At 50.3% G+C, this 16,494-nt stretch overlaps 1 protein-coding gene across 1 annotated transcript; it reads right to left on the bottom strand.

Moving 5' to 3' along the window:
• Positions 1 to 7,817: 7,817 nt before the first annotated feature.
• On the bottom strand, positions 7,818 to 9,553 carry LOC112873687 (expansin-B3-like). Its single transcript, XM_025936707.1, has 4 exons — positions 9,152 to 9,553; positions 8,935 to 9,044; positions 8,630 to 8,814; positions 7,818 to 8,419 (listed from the first exon to the last, which is right to left on the bottom strand). The coding sequence occupies exons 1-4, from the start codon at positions 9,513 to 9,515 to the stop codon at positions 8,098 to 8,100; spliced, it is 981 nt and encodes a 326-aa protein (XP_025792492.1). The 5' UTR covers positions 9,516 to 9,553; the 3' UTR covers positions 7,818 to 8,097.
• Positions 9,554 to 16,494: the final 6,941 nt, after the last annotated feature.

Here is a 16,494-nt window from a genome sequence, read left to right as displayed (position 1 = left end):
ATATGCCAGTTTTCTGGAAATGCAATGCTACGAATGATCGTGCACTCTACAGGCAAGATTACAGTGCATTGCAGATCGAAAATATGTAAACACCGAAGCGTGCAGGTCGCAATCAGTGCGACCCTGCACTCTGAAGCAAAGCATTGGCAAGCATTCTGGCCATAGAACAAATCAAGATCTGGAGCTATCTTACTTTGGTTGTACTAGATAGGAATCTCCACATAGTTCAACGGAAGCGTAAGGCTTTGGATTTCGCCAAGACACTAAATCCAGAAAAAGATAAGACATACACATAGCGAATATGAACTCTAAAATATCAGATTGGGAATGGGTAGAGATAAACATTCAGTTGACACCTTCGAGATTCACAACACATGTATTCAGAATGAGAGGCATCATAAGCCTTTTTTTAACGATAAAGAGGGAGTTTTATTTTTTTCGAAACACAGTATAAACGTAGACGCTCACGTACACGCACGCACATTCACCCCTATAAATACACGTACGCGACCCTACCTCTATAAGCACTTTTGAGAGACTGAGCTGGCAGATTCTCGAGATTGATGAAGTCACAATGGCATCTCGCGATCGATGGCAAAAAGCCTGCCACTTAAAAAATAGTGCCGGTTATCCTGAGATAAATCCAGAAAAATGCGAGCATCCATACCGAGTCCAGGACTCGAACTCGGGTGGGCAAATTCCACCACAAGTAATCTTACCAAGCAAGAGAGAATTTTATTAGCTAGACAATACAGAGGTTACATCATGTTTAATCAGGTCAAGAATGCACACAAGCATCTGATCCAACCATACCGTTGAATGCATGTTTCCTTTGGCTAATGTATCATGAAACTTTATGAAGATCTAACTTAAAGAGTCCATATCAAATTTGTTTAATAAATATATAATCCTAAAATAAAAAAAGAGAATTATGACTCGATCAAAAGTCCTTGCCGAATAAGATCAGAAAATAGCTAAATTTAGAATTAAAAAAGAAAATTAGAACTTGACCGAAGAATCAAATTGAATATAATTAGTAAATAGCTAATTAAATAAGACAAGTAACGGTTGACAAAAGAGTGCATGTTGAATGCTATTAGTAAAAAGCTAAATTCAGAATTAAAAATATAACGAAATTAATACTTGATCAAATATAAAAACTGATATTTTGATTTCTATTGAGTTTGAGAAGTATATTATGTATGTAAATAGACCATATAGAATAAAATTATTTAAGCTATGTTTAGAATATTGCTTGAAATTGCTACACTAATAATAAGAAGTAAGAAGGGATAGACAACATTGATTTTAATGTAAACTAATAAAATAACATTGACTTTTAATACAATTAATATGTGTTTAACTTAAAATTAAAATAATATAAAATCTGTAGTATTATATATGAATTTAGAGGGAAATAGAAAAATAGAGCATGTAGATAACAAATAACTAAATTACAAGAAAAAACTGATGAAAAATGGTACTAAATTTTGAAGCAAATTACTTAAATAAAGGGTCTAGGTCTCTAAATTTTTCATGCTAGACATTTATTTTCATATTACTACTACTGGTACATGCTTTTATAAACAATTAAAAATATAATCAGTAAATTTGGACTTGAAAGCGATGAGAGTTGCTAGATCGTTGAAAGGGCAACAAGAACTAGGATATAAAGATTACAAGCACAATAATGATTGCATGATAGTATAATCATGTCATAGCCGTGACATGATACAAGCCTGACCCCAAGCCTAAGTACCACGCTAACATGGTCACAGAGGTATGGTGATCACCTTCAGCGACAACCAGAAACTAGCAAGATGGTGATTTCTTAGTGTGCAGTATTGTGATTGGTGGATGATTAAGGTCTAAATATTTTAGGAGAGAAGGAACGATAAATGATGTAGTCAAGTGTAACGCTAATGTGATCTAGAACAAAAAAACATGGAAGTTGATGTTTCACATCTATACCCATCCATAGAAAGTTGCAGGAAGTGTTTTAAAAGAGAAAATGTATCTGATGTCAGGAAACTGTCAGACCCGGTATATGGAACTGCCCACGTGCCACACTTCTCCTAGGATATGGGATGGAAATGGCTCACGCCCTACATCTGTTGTAACTACTTGTAATGCAGTGTAACTACTCGTAATGCAGTAGGATTGCTCATATAGTAGTGAAACTAGTCGGACACGGTAGGAAAAAACCCGAGAAGTACTCGGGTAGTACTCGTGGGCTTGTATCCGACTAGGACTTCCATGTAAACCTGTCTGTCGGTGTTTTTACCGTCGGCCTACCTAGGGATACCCTAAGGTAGGTGATTATTTAGTGAGGGATCGCCGGATCTAGAACTTGAAGGTGAACGCGAGGACACAAGACACAAATTTAGACAGGTTCGGGCCGCTAAAGTAGCGTAATACCCTACGTTCTGTTTTGGGGTGTTGTATATTGTGCCCTGCGCTTGGGTATTGAGTAGCCTGTTGGCTGCTCTCTGTTGGTTCTCTCTCTCTATCTAGGTATCGCTGCCCTCCTTTGTATATCCCAGGGGACGGGGTTCCTAGTAGGATTACAAGGTAGGAGTTCTAGTAGGATTACAAGGTATAAGTCCTAATAGGATTACAGTGGAATCCTAGTAGGAATCAGACTTCCTTTTCCTCACGGGTAGCTTCCTTGCGGTACCTAAGGGATCTATCCCTGACAAGCCCCCGAGCTCTTCATAGCTGAGTACTGCAGGCATTTCGAGTACTTCTGAAGTAGTCTTCGGCTTCTTCTGAAACTCCATCTTAAAGATCTTCATCGAGTACTTCCTTGGTTGCATCGAGGCTATGAGATACTCATGCCCCGAATAGTTTTAAGTCTTCTTTTGTATGGGGTGCGATGGAAAATCGCACTCCATATAGAGTAGCACCCGAGCCTTAGGTTGAATCGAAGAATCAGGCTGAGGGTCACATTAGTCTTGAATCTCCATTTCTTATCCTTCGAGTACATTCGAAAAATAAATAGTCAATGATACGTATCCTGCAGCCCCCGAGCCTTAAATCCAAAAGCCTTAGGTTCGGAAAAAGGATCCAAGAATCGTGGTATTGGTGTTACTCTAAAATCCTGAGAAAAATTCTTCACCTTCTGCACAGTGAAATTGAGCCTCCCTCTGGTTTATTTAACCGTGCGGTGACTTAGGATTTCTTCTGCACTCTCAACTTTCATATGAGTCATCTTCGAGTAGTTTTACGGCGTAGGAGAACCGAAGGAGCCATGTCGAGTAGTGCGCATCGCCCAGCCCTCGAGCCTGGGAACTAGCGGAACTGTGATGGCACGCCGTGCTGCCTGAAGGGTTGTTGCCGAATCTTGATCTGAAAAAGATAATGCATACATTATGTAGCATAATATGAAGATACCGAGTAGTACTCAGTAATAATGTGAAGACACCAAAATTTATTCGGTGTAAAAATTGCTGTGTCGAGCTCTTTTTTAGGCCATTTAAATCTCCCGAGTAGTCCACCCTTTACGTTCACCCGGTCCCAGTTTAGCCTTCGCCCATAGCATGTACGAGTCGCTTAGATCTCTTCCCTTCGCTCATACAGGACGGGTCGCTTAGGTCATGACTGGAGACTCGAAGTTTCATGGATTAAGATATTTGCTACTCTAGTGGATTAGCGACCGTTAAGAGGAAACAACGAGCAGAAAGTAGTCATCATGCGACAAAGAGGTTGCGCAGTGCGCAAAAGTAGTCGACATTGCGACAGAATGAATGCGCGTTGCACAAAAAGTAGTCGACGAAGTGTAGCTCTGGAGGGTTTCAATGCCCATCGAGAGTCGTACACGGATAAGTAGTCGGCGAAGTGTAGCTTTGGAGGGTTTCAATGCCCGTCGAGAGACGTACACGGATAAGTAGTTGGCGAAGTGTAACTCTGGAGGGTTTCAATGCCCGTCGAGAGACGTACACAGATAGGTAGTCGATCATGGAGTAGTCCCGAGGGTTTCACGCCCGTCGAGAGGCATACCCAAAAAGGTAGCCAATCTTGTGAAGAACAAGTCGGAAAAGGTATAAAAGGTATAAGTCACTTAGCTTGATTCTTGGACGAATGTCGACGAAGCTGTAGAGCTCGTTGATGGAGCTGCGGCGGTTTGTTGATGAATCTCGACTAGTCAGAGTCGATTCCGACTAGTTTTCAAGTCGAGACGAGTAGTTGATGTAGTCGTTGGCGGGCCGCCGATCGTCCTCGCGAAGTCGAAGTAGTCGAACTCGTCGCTACTGCGCGTGGACAATGCGGCACAAGCCGAAGTTGAACCGAGTCGTCGAGGTCGGCCGCCGCGGTGCATCGACGTTGCAGCGCGAGGTGAAGGCGAGCCGAGTAGTCGAGGTCTATGTAGCCGTTCGCTAAAGGATCCGATCTCGAACTCGATGAATCGATCCGCCGATGCATATGTATGAAGTAGCAATCCGCCACCTTGAGTGGATTGATGTTGATGAAGAGGTCCTTCAAATTCGCCCAATGATGGCGACGATCGGCCCCACGGTGGGCGCCAGCTGTCGGTGTTTTTACCGTCGGCCTACCTAGGGATACCCTAAGATAGGAGATTATTTGATGAGGGATCGCCGGATCTGGAACTTGAAGGTGAACACCAGGACACAAGACACAAATTTAGACAGGTTCGGGCCACTAGAGTAGCGTAATATCCTATATCCTGTTTTGGGGTGTTGTATATTGCGCCCTGCGCTTGGGTGTTGAGTAGCCTGTTGGCTGCTCTCTGTTGGTTCTCTCTCTATCTAGATATCCCTGCCCTCCTTTATATATCCTAAGGGATGGGGTTCCTAGTAGGATTACAAGGTAGGAGTTCTAGTAGGATTACAAGGTGGGAGTTCTAATAGGATTACAGTGGAATTCTAGTAGGAGTCAGACTTCTTTTTCCTCACGGGTAGTTTCCTTGCAGTACCTAGGGCATTTATCCCTGACACCGTCGCCCAGACTATATAAGGGCGGATAGGGACCCCATCAGGGTGAATCATCATCAAAGGCAATACAAAACACATAGGACATAGGATATTACGCTTTCGGCGGTCCGAACCTATCTAAATCTTATGTTCCTTTGCACCTTCGAGTTTCTGATCTCGGCGACACCCTATCTACAAACTTACCACCTCGGAGATATCTCTTAATAGACGTGGCGGTAAAACACCGACAGAAACAGAAGCGGGAGAGAGCGGATAAGCATAAAGAAGATGGCTATATCTTACTAGGTGCATCCGTGAATATGTAGACCCAATACATGGTAATGACACGTGTTGGAAAAATGTTATGTCAATCATAATATATTTATTGGAGCATGCATTAAACCACTCATCTAGATTTTTCTAATAACGTGAGGATAATTTTACATGCACGGTGATGAAAACTCTCAAGGAAAAAAGTGTATCATTAGTCAAAAAATTAAAAATTATATTCTTCCTAAAAATATTCTATGTAAAATAATCATGAGATGCTAGAAAATATAAAAACATGTGTGTATATAATTTATTACCTTTTCTCCTAAATTCATGTTCCAAAAATACCGCATAGTGTTCGGAAAAAATACTCAACATAATATGCCATATAAGAAAAGGAATAGATTGATATCTCAGTTTAGGTCATCTGGAAAAATAATTATAATGACATCATTCGGAAAAATCATCTGCATATACTTTTAGGTAAAAATAAAATAACATATGGAATGAAAAATGAAAATACTAGCTACCCACGTTATTTGCACGGGACATCTTGCTAGTATAGTTGATTTTAATGATAAGGCCACAAATTAAAGCTTAACATACATGATTTTCTAGGCATGCTTTTTCTAATTGTAAGAGGATGTTAGTTAAGTTGTTGCAATAAAGCCTAAATTCAGTTGACACATCGTTTTCCAGCTAGTGAAATATCAACCATAGCCATTCAGGTTTGTTTTTTCACCGGAACCAGCTAAGCGGATCACTTGATTTTGTGCTACCATGAAGATGCAGAGAAGAGAAATTAGCACGTACAACACATGATTATATCATAAAAATTTTATAGTACCAATAGATATTATGATCAGAGTATGCCGAATTGATGGTCGGATATTTTTTATTATTGTGAGAATTTCTAGATTCTATCCTTTTTCTTATCGCACCTGAAGACTAAGAATTTCAACAAGCCAAGCACGTACATACGTACATTTTGTCTAGACATTTCTAAACTTCACCAGGGCCAATCATCACACAGTTTCACGCATGGCATGAGGTGCTGCTCGACCTGCTGATGGTACGTGCAATGCAGTAGCCCACTACCCCCGAAGCAAACGGGCGGTATGGCATGCCTGTATCTGTAATCTTCGTGAAACATATGCCGCCCGCTGCGCAAGTAGCCCATACCGCCGTGCGCGCACAACCGAAAACATGCCCACAATGCCACGGCTCCACCGGTCGCCTGGCCTCCGGAGACACCGCGGACGATGGGGCAGTCGAGACCCATGGACGACGGGGCCGGCCAGCCGGTAACGGCGGATGCGAGTGCGACGACGCGGGCCCTGGAAATCTGAGCGGTGGTCGCTCGCTCGCTCGGCGCCTCCTTTGATGGATGGCGAGAGCTCTGCGACTCTGCATGCCGCCGGCCACTGGTTCGCTCGACAGCCCGGGCCCGGCGGCCGTTGCCTTCGCGGCGGTGGCCCGCACCTCACATGCAAATGTGCAGCGCAGCGCTGCGCGGCCGTCGGCGTCCGGCCCCGCCCTCGCACATGCGCGTGGACACATCACGCGTCAGTTGCCTCTGTATCTTTCCGGGGCTAATAACTGTTTGTTTGGGTCGAGCAGAACAGGAATGGGGAAATTCAGGGCCCCCCTTTCCTCTTGCGTCCTTATCTTCTCCGTGTCCGGAAAAGAAAACTCGTCGACACCTGAACTACTGCTCTAACTCGATCTACGAGGCCAAGCACAGATGTTTTTGCTGCACAGCGAGCGCGACTGCGTTTAAGGAGCATTTAGCGTCATGGACCATCTTGATGATGATGGCTTCGTTTTAATCTCATAATCTGTAAGGTCTAGTTGAACCTCCACATGCACAGATACTTTAGACTCGATAGTTTAGAGCCTATAGGGCAGTGGCGGAGCTAGGGGGCAGATCAAGGGGGGGGGGGGGGGGGGGGGCAGTTAAAGATAAACGGCAAGTAATCAACAATTATAGGCATGCATGAAGCCGGCCTAAACACAGAAATTTCACAAGAAATAGAGAGTGTATTAGAAAACTAGTAACTCCCAGTTCCTCACATACTGAACAAGGCCTTAAATACAAAAAAAAAGGTCTTCAAAGATAAGTAATAAGTTACGTTTTGGACAAGAGGCCATATATGGTATTGACTCGTACTGATTATTATGAAATTAAACTAGCTTCGAGACAAATCTACTTATGTACTTTTTCAAAGATCCAGATTTGATGCAGAATAAAGTAATAGTTATGAGTGGAGGGACTCCGTTTAACATAGCTTCAGTTTCTCCTAAAACAGCTCCCGAAGCACAGAATCTGGTGAAGCTGAATCTGTTTTCAAAATTATTTGGCGAAACGTGGGCCTGTGGGAGAAACTGGGTGAAGCTACGATTTTCAGCTTCTCGTGTAAGCCGGAAACAGCTTCACCACATGCTTCATGGATGAATCTACTAGGAAAATACCCTTTTAGCATAGCTTCATGTGTTTGAAGCTCTTCAGGAAGCTGTGCCAAAGGGGCTCTAATTTGTGCTGAATAAAGGTTTTTTTATAGCCAACTTGTGCCGAACAATCAAGAGCCGCAAACAAAAAGGGTATGGAGAAGCATGTCCGTTCTGAATGCCACACAGAACCAGTTTTCCAATTATAGTCTTGATGATCACACTGAAAAATACATTGGCACCGGGCGAGAAAGCACATCCAAACCGGCCTCCTCATCTCCTACTCTGCCAACACTTGCTGAAACACAACACCTAGGGCATTGCCGGGCTTCCGGTGCCTCACTTAATTACTGGCACTACCTAGTAATAAACGCAGCGACGATATACATACAATTAAGCCGGCCAATGACACCGGAAAATTACAGAGCGCATGCACGCAGTAGCAGGGCTAGTACTGGATGATGGAGCGGTAGTAGGTGTTGGGCGCCCAGTTGGCCGGGATGACCCGGTTGGCCACCAGCTTCCTGCCGGACTCGTTGGTGATGCGCAGCGAGAAGGGCGCCTGCAGCCGGTGGTTGGAGTCCATCCTCCAGATGGATCCCCAGGACTCGCGCATCGGCGCCCACGACCCGGAGTTGGCCTCCATCAGGTCCACCTGCACCACGTCGCCGTCGCCGTCCTCGAACTCGACGAGCACCGCCAGGTACATGGGGTTCGAGCCCTCCTCGACGTGGAAGGTCACCTTCTGCCCGGGGTAGTTGCAGGGCACCCTGCATGTGACATGTTTCCATCAGTCTTGTCATCAGGCCTCCAGAGATTAGGAGTAGCCACAGTAACTGCTAAAAATTTCTGCGAATCTACAAGGGCTCCACATGCAGCACAAGTAGATTGACAGTGGCAGGGCCTATATTCTGTTCAGGTGGGGCCGGCAGATTGTGGGGGCTTGTGGCTCCGAGCAACGTGCGGCGCATGTTACCCACCTCTTGAACTGGATGTCGATGATGCCGGCGTGGCGGAGCTCGTCGTTGCGGCCGGGCTTTGCCATGGCGCCGAAGGCCGTGCCGCTGAGGTCGAAGTGGTATTTGGACACTGGGTAGTAGTTCATGTCGGTGATGATCACCGTCTCCGGGTTGCCGGAGCACGCAGCGTGGTTGGTACATCGTATCTGAAAAAAGGAAACAAAACAGAGTGGGTCGAAACTCAGAACTGTGCTTGAGCTTTCCGTTTCCATTACGGCCGCGGCAGCAGAGCTTTAACTTGTTTGATGGCCAATCAATTAATCTACCTGGTAGCAGGAGCCGCAGCCCTTGCCGTCCTTGAACAGGGGCTGGTTGCCGCACGACGTCATGGACGAGAACGGCGGCAGGTTAACGTTCTTGAATCCACAGGCGCCACCTGCATGAACACGCAAATGGATGCAAGTTTACAGATCGTTCGTAAACACGGCAAGATCGCCAGGCGCCAGGCGCCAGGCGCCGGAGATCATCTACACACGAACTTACCGTCGTCGTATGGGCCGGCGCCGGTGGGCGCGCCGTACCAGGTGGCCCTGGCGGCCTCCCAGTTGGGGTCGGCGGTGAAGGCGGAGGCGTTGAAGCTCACCGGTCGAGCGCACGAGCCATACGTGACCAGGAGCGAGAATATCAGTAGTGCGGCAGTAAGCGAGGCCACCTTCGCGGCGATCATGGCGGATGCCATCTTACTAGCGAGGCAACTAGCGCTGCTACAAGCTAAGTCGGACAAGCTCGCAAGCTTGCGAGGGTAGCTAGTACTACTACCACCGGGCAGACAGGAGAAGGAGTTGTGCGCTGGGATGGTCAGGAACGGGCACGCTGCCGGGTCACTTATAGACCGGGGAAGGATCATCAGTGCGCCGCGATCGCCATCACAGCGGTCGTTGCGCCCGCCCTGCTTTGGTAGGGGTCACATGGGAGGAAGAGGCTTAGGGTCACGAGTGAACTATTAAAAAAAGTAACGGCTTCTTGGCAGCCATGGCATGTTGCGTATTATCAACAGCGGCCAGTGCCTGCTCACTGATCCAGTGATCCTTGGAACATTTTCAAGACTCCTGTCCCGGTGTCGTGAGCGGGAGATTCGCGCACAGCCGGATACAGAAGGAGAGACAGGTCTGCAATTGAATCATGGGAGGGCACCATCATTGCCGGGTCATCATTGTATGGATTCTGTCTACCAAACCCCTCAATGATGCGTAGGTACTGTAACTGCAATACAGAGCTGGGTAAAGAGATACCAAATCCGTTTCAGTTGCGCTGGAAGTTGCCAAGTTGGTACTAATCCAACGATACGGCGAACACCATTACACCATGTTGCTGTCCGTCGGGAATTGGGAAGAAATGCGTGGTGCAAAGTGAATGCAGAGTCCAGTATGCGCGCGCGTAGAAGCCGCCCTACAAGTTTGTGCCACGGGAAACGCATGGGCCTCAATTTTCTAGAGATGCGACTGTCTTGCAGGGTACTACTACCGAGTCCGCGAGTCCTCGCTCCTATCCTGATGCCTTTTTGGTCGGCTGGACCAAGTTGAACATGCAGGCAGTGCTTGGTGCATCATGCGAATGGTACGTGAACGGGATGATCCTGAATGAAGGGTGGTCCCTGTGTTTGGTTCAGTGTACTGAATCAAGTCATCTTGAGGTAATCCAATTTGAGAGAAATATTCTATTCTGAGATGCTGCACCATTCGAGGAAATTGGCCGAATGATGTCCGGGACGGCTAGGTGGCTCTGCCCTTCTTGCGGCCAAGCCTTACTCACCTCCTCCCTGCCTATGGCTAGGAATAAAATGCAGCCATCTCCACATTCAAGTTTTATGACTAGGAGGAACGACAGGAATGAAAAGGGGACCGGGCACGCATATTTGGGTACATAGAAACGAGCAAATATGAATGAAAATGATGCTAGTAGTGTAGCAGGCAGGAACGGGTAATTAAAATCGAGGTGACCGTCCACGAGACCGCGTCGATCGATGACACAGTGTAGCAGCATGCTGAGCACATACGCATGTAACACTTCAGTACATGATGTACTAAACATGGCAGCACAAGGTACATCAGTTCATCACCTCCGGCGAGGGTGAGACACCTCAAGTTTTGGCTGTGCTTGTGCCTGGGTCTACGCTCAATTCTGTGCCTGTGCTGGGATGCTGTAGAACTTGGATCACTTTCTTCTCCGTGATGGGAGGTTAAATGAGGGGCTTGCCCTTTTCTCTCCTAAAATCATCACCATCCATAATCCACGAGAGACAGTACCATAGATTAGGGGTACTCAGGACTCTGGCATACGGTGTTGTTGGGCCTTCCCCCGGAAACAAGAAAACAGGATGAACACGAGTGTAGCGCGAGGCTTCCCTATTTCCTGGCACCACCATCCCGGTTCTAGTTTGGTCTCCGTCGTCTAACGGCAAGCACATTGGTTCTGCCTAATAAACCGTATAGTGCATTTCCAAATAATCATAAGATGATTCGACAAATGACCCTTGTGATGGCTTGTCTTTTAAGCTGTTTTGCCGTTAATTCGTATATAGAAAAAATATTATTGTGAGGTTGTGCGATAACTACAACTCGTATGGAAAAATGGCATGATCTCACATTCCTAGATTTTAGTTTATGAGATGGTTATTTCGTGAAACAAATATCTTTCTCTCTCTGCATCTTAAAGATTGTAAGTAGAATTATGAGGTGCTGTCTAGACTCTTAGTCACTCCCATTGCATTGCAAATTTGCAATAGTACCCAGAGATACGGAAACATGCAGGACAGGCGTAGAAAACAGGATGGGCCGTTTTCACTCCACCTACGGCGACCCAACAGCGAGCTCGGGTTTAAGTTTGGGCTGAATAACCTACTAAAAGCTGAGCGCTCGAGCTCGTTGGGCCTGAATCGGCCCAAACGTAAACTGGCCCAAAAGTAATCCTGCTTCAGAGTGCCGAACCGCAAAGAGTTCACGTTGTTCCAGAAAAAAAAAACACTAGAGTTCACGTATTATTGGGCACATCGCTTAAGTTTCCTACCTTAGTACCTTGTCCTAAAAGAAACTTAAGTTTCCTACCTGAGCATGTGATGATGCCAGCAGCTGCAGGCAGCCAGCAAACCGTCCGCAGATTACACGACGCAAGTGGCCAGTGCCTAGGCCCTAACACAATTGCCTGCCAAGGCTGTTGCCGGCGGAAATCCGAAAGCGACGCGGCAGGGTGTTGAGTTCCCGACTTGGATGAAATCTGCGGGCCCACCCTGAACTGTTTGGCGGGACGGAGGGGGAGAGCGAGCGCATCGAGCAGCACGAAACGAAGCCAGCTGAAAAGAAAAAAAAAACCGTGTCCCGACACAAGCAAGCATCGGGAGCGCGGGAAGCCAGAGCAAAGGAAAGAAAGAAGTCAAGTCCGCCGTGGGGTCGGTCCCCGGCGGCCACGGGCACATGCACGGCTGACACCGGCGCAGCAACCACCACGTTGCGCTCGCCATCGCGTTCTCGCATCCCGGCGCCAGGGAAAGGGCGAGGCCGGAGCGGAACCACCCCCACAGGGCACATGGCCCCGCCGCGCCGGTGCCCCCATGTGACCGTGCGTGCGCAGCGGCAGCGCTGCGCGCGGGGCCTGCCGCCACTCGGCCGCTCCATCGACGTGTGAGGCCGCCCGCCCCGCGCGCTCTCCTATCCGCTCCGGCTACGTGTCCGCCGGCCGGCCGGTCCCAACGGCTCGCGTTTTCCTACTGCCCTTGCTCGCCGGTCCGGATAAGAAAGGGCCCCAAGCTCGGTGGACCCGCTCTGTCAGCGAGGCATCGCCGGCAAAATTCTCAAGCTCTGCCGGCTGCCAACACCAATCAATCCCCCCGCGTTGGATGCGTGTATGCGAGTTATCAAGATTCCCCGCGAACCTGCACTCACGTGCCGTGTGCACGGAGGGACCCCGTTCACACATACCCTCTTCTGCTCTTCACTCACTTCTGAGCATCGCTCTGGATTATCTCCACACGACATGCTTGACCCTTGCCAGAGACTAATCTACGATGCGGCACAGGTCAATGCTAGCTGGGGCGTCTAAACTTTAAAAGAAAAAAAGAAAAAAACTGGCAGCAGTGTGTGCACTCACATTGATTAAGCCGCTGCTCTCCAGGCCCAGGCCGACACGTACGCACCCGGCGCGAGGGAACCATCCAGATCACCTCCGGGGCGCGCGGCCGTACGCCGTGCACCGGCCACCGGCCACCGATGCCGGAATTTATTCGCCGGGGCGGCGAGACCACCTCCGCCACCGCCATAAATCTGCCCAGCATGGGCGCAGCGCAGCCCGTAGCGCAGAGATCGCATGCGCCGCGGTCAAACCACGCTCCGGTCACTTTTACTATCGACCTATTCAACTTACCAGGCCTGGCCGGCCTTTACCGGTGGGCCCGGCGAGCGGTGGGGTGGCGGGCAGCGAGCGGCGTGCGTTGAGACAGTTTTTCTCGTTAGAGAGGGAACAGGATAAAGGCGGCAAGGCCCCAGGCGCAGGCGCCCGGCCCAAGAAAGGGAGCCGTTAGTGGTGGCCCGGCGCCTGTGTACCCACCTCACCTCTCCCTGCTGTGTACCCGCCGTTGATCTCTTTCCCAGCTCGAACCCCGTGCCGCTGCTAGCCGTCCGATGCAGCGAGCAGGAAGTTCCCCGCGGCGGCTCCATCATGGGCTCGCCCGAGCCGGCTCGCCCCGTTCTCTGGCTGCCATGTGGGCCGCCTATTGGTTCCGGGGATTTCCCCACTCACGCTGCATGGCCCGGTAAAGCAAAGAGGCCGGCCATTGCCTTGCTCGATCTGCTCGTTGCCGCCCGCAGGACGCTCCCCGCCTTGAATCACGGCCGGGTTGGTGGTGGTGCATGTCTGCCGGGCCCAACGGAGAAAATTGCCCACCCTCGAGATGCCCCCGATCCGGTTAGCTCTTCGGAGCTTGCTCGGCCTTCGCGACGATTTTATCCGGCCAGATAGAATACTGTATTGCGTCTGCCGTCTGTTGCCCTTTCATCAGGCCGCATAATTGGGGATGTTTGGGTAAAGTCAAAGCAAGCGCTAACAGCAACTTTTTTTTTTTTGGAAAAGATCTAACAACAACTTTTCGCATGCTAGTATTATGCCGGAGGCCGGAGCAAACTGGCGCTACTGTTCATCAGCTCTGGTCCCTTGCCACCCCCCCCCCACCCCGCCCCCCCGGCGCAGTGCAAGTGCGACGAGCTCCGTGGCGGCCATGGCAAAGCACCTCGACCGCATTCGTGCTCCCCATTATTCTGCTCCTGCTTTCCCGGAGGAACCAGGAGGGGAAAGCGAAGCGCCTGTCTCCACGACGACGCCGGCCTAGCCCATCCTCCCGGCGCGGCAATTCAAGCACCCCATAGGAAAAGAAAAAAAACGAATTTATCACGGCCACTTGTCCCTGCTGCAGCCCCTGCAGTCCTTCGTTCACGAGCCCGACGAGCCCGTCGTCCTGTGCTCAGGTCCTCTTCGAGCCCTGCGACGTGCGTGCGTGAGGCCTTGCGCCGGCAGTGGAGCGGAGTGTGACTGTCACGCTGCTCTCGAGATACGAGGAGCAAAGGGACAAGGCGGCCGCAGTGGGCGCACGGAGGGCAAGCAAGCATCCTGCGTCCTTTTGTTGCGTATCGCCACTATTCAATGCTTCGGCTACCGGCCGCGCCTGTGCCAAAGAAAAGGAAGAAAACGAAAAGAAATTCAATGCGACTATGCGAGGCTCGCCAGCGGCAACCACCGCCGCCGCCTCCCGGCGACCTGGTGGCTCGTAGCGACGGGGCGACGACAGGGTTTCGCCCCGTCGCGTGCTGAGCTAGATTACCATTCAGCAGTGGATCACAAGTACAGAGTACCACTCCTCCAGACCTGCTTATATAACTGAAAAGGAATCAAACCAAAATTGAGTCTGTACAACGCACTGGATGACTGGAACTGCGTACAGAAAGCTAGCCCGCGACCTGTGCAAAATTTGTGAACTTCTCATGACCTTTGTCGAACTCTACCTGTTGGTTTCCGCCAGCTGCTCTGCCGAAAGAGATGACTGAGGCTCAGAGCATTTCCTCTGCACTGTTACACCGTAGAAAAAAACAGACCGATCGGCACCAGCAACCCTATACGTCAGGTTGACAAAACCAGCCCCTGGCTACTAGCAGAGATGCGTCCGTCGGCGTCGGGAGATCAGAGGCGTCGTGTGAATCGTCGTTCGGCACGTCACATGCGCCACCGTACCTGCCCCCCAAGCCACGCCACGTTAAAACACCTCTCTCGCGGACGAACCGTGGACGCATCCGGCGAGCGTATCCGGCGGTGCGTATCGGCATCACCTATCCTCAAATCTCACCCATCGCCATGTGCGCTTCCCCTCCTTTCTTCTCCCTTCGGCCGTCGCGATCGATCATCATGTCCGCAAAGAAAGGGTTCCGCTGGCAGAAGAACATGCCGGCACAGTCGGTCGCTGAGGAATTGGAACCCGGGCGCTCCTGTGATGCTAACCACAGCTGCCGTCGTGCAGCCATTGCGTGCGAAGGATGCAGCCGCTGCTGCTGGCCATGCCCCGTTGCGGCAATGATACGAGGCCAGCTCCAGCTAGCCGAGCGTTGATGCACCGGCACGCATGGATCGGTCGCATAATTCGGCCGCAAGCAAGGGCCGAGAGCCAGCCACCAAGGGCGGGCATCGGCAGCTGGCTAGGCGGACAAGGGCTGTGCCCGTGTGCCACCGCGCATCATTGCCGGGGTGCAGGGGGCTCAGTATATTTTAGTTAGTGTGCTGGAATCGATACTGTTCGTGTACGTACGGCTGTACGCAACAGCTAGCCATGCCGTGGCATGATTCGCGCGCGGCACGGCCGCGTTGCGCCCTGCATGATTGCCGCCGCCGCCGACCAGCAGGGGTCCTCGCATGCATCGCATGCGCCGGAGACCGAACCAGAGAGTCCAATCATTCCTCGCGACCCAGCAGGCAGTCAGGTCTCCTGATCTGACCGAACCAGCAGAGCGAGTTCGATCCATCCATCGGTTCAGGCGTTCAGCAGACTGCTGCCCAGTGCTCGGCCGGTAGAGCGAGAGCGGTGCAGCTACGTGGATTTAGGTTCAACCGCCGGGATCACGCATGGACGACGGTGGATCGTCCAAGAGCAAGCACCATACTCTCTGCTGCTGCGTGTCTAGGTAGCGGCAGCCGGTGGCGGTCGAGCAGTGAGAGTGTGAGCATTATTGCTCCCTCAGGGAGTTGCCATGAAGGGTTTGGGTGCCGCCTGTGATCCGCTCGGAGGCCGGCGTATCATTGCTCACCCACCCGGATCATAGCGATCGAGATCGAGATCGCTCCCGAAAAAGAGGCCGGAAAGCGACCTAACCGACACACACATGCCATGCTCACGAGCTATACATGCAAAGATCGCGAGCAATTTCCGTGATCGACGCGCTCGATCGGGCCGGCCGGCGAGATGATCAGGTATCGTGTAGCCGGTGAAGTGCTACTACTAATAACTAAGCTAGCACTCTAGCAGCAGCTGCCCGCCTGGGTGGATCGATCTCCTGCCCTCCCCTCTCCCCTGCGTGTCCTTGAAGCATCGTCGCCGACGTCGCCACCCATGCCGGCCTGCCGGGTCAGTTCGGGCGCGCCGCCGGCCCGGTTTTAGAGGGTTGGCGGCGCGCATTAATGCCGTAGACCGGGCCCGCTATACTCTGCACGTACACGTACGTATCCACCCAGCCCAGGTAGGAGTAGCCAGGTACTTGCGTCGCCGGCAGAGGGTAGCCGTCTACTCTAGCCGATCTGCTACCTCACCACGGCATCACGCGTGACGCTCGGCGAGTTTCGTCCGGGCCGGGACAAAA

This window comes from Panicum hallii, chromosome 9 (genome assembly GCF_002211085.1).
Source record: "Panicum hallii strain FIL2 chromosome 9, PHallii_v3.1, whole genome shotgun sequence".
Lineage (NCBI taxonomy): Eukaryota > Viridiplantae > Streptophyta > Magnoliopsida > Poales > Poaceae > Panicum > Panicum hallii.
This window is presented reverse-complemented; position numbering and strand designations above follow the sequence as displayed.

Excerpts from the sequence above, each read along its gene's own strand:
- LOC112873687 (XM_025936707.1), bottom strand. The coding sequence starts at position 9,515 with ATGATCCTTCCCCGGTCTATAAGTGACCCGGCAGCGTGCCCGTTCCTG. Across the intron at positions 9,045-9,151 it reads CGCCGGCCCATACGACGACG|GTGGCGCCTGTGGATTCAAG; the intron begins GTAAGTTCGTGT and ends GTGTTCATGCAG. Across the intron at positions 8,420-8,629 it reads ATCGACATCCAGTTCAAGAG|GGTGCCCTGCAACTACCCCG; the intron begins GTGGGTAACATG and ends TGTCACATGCAG.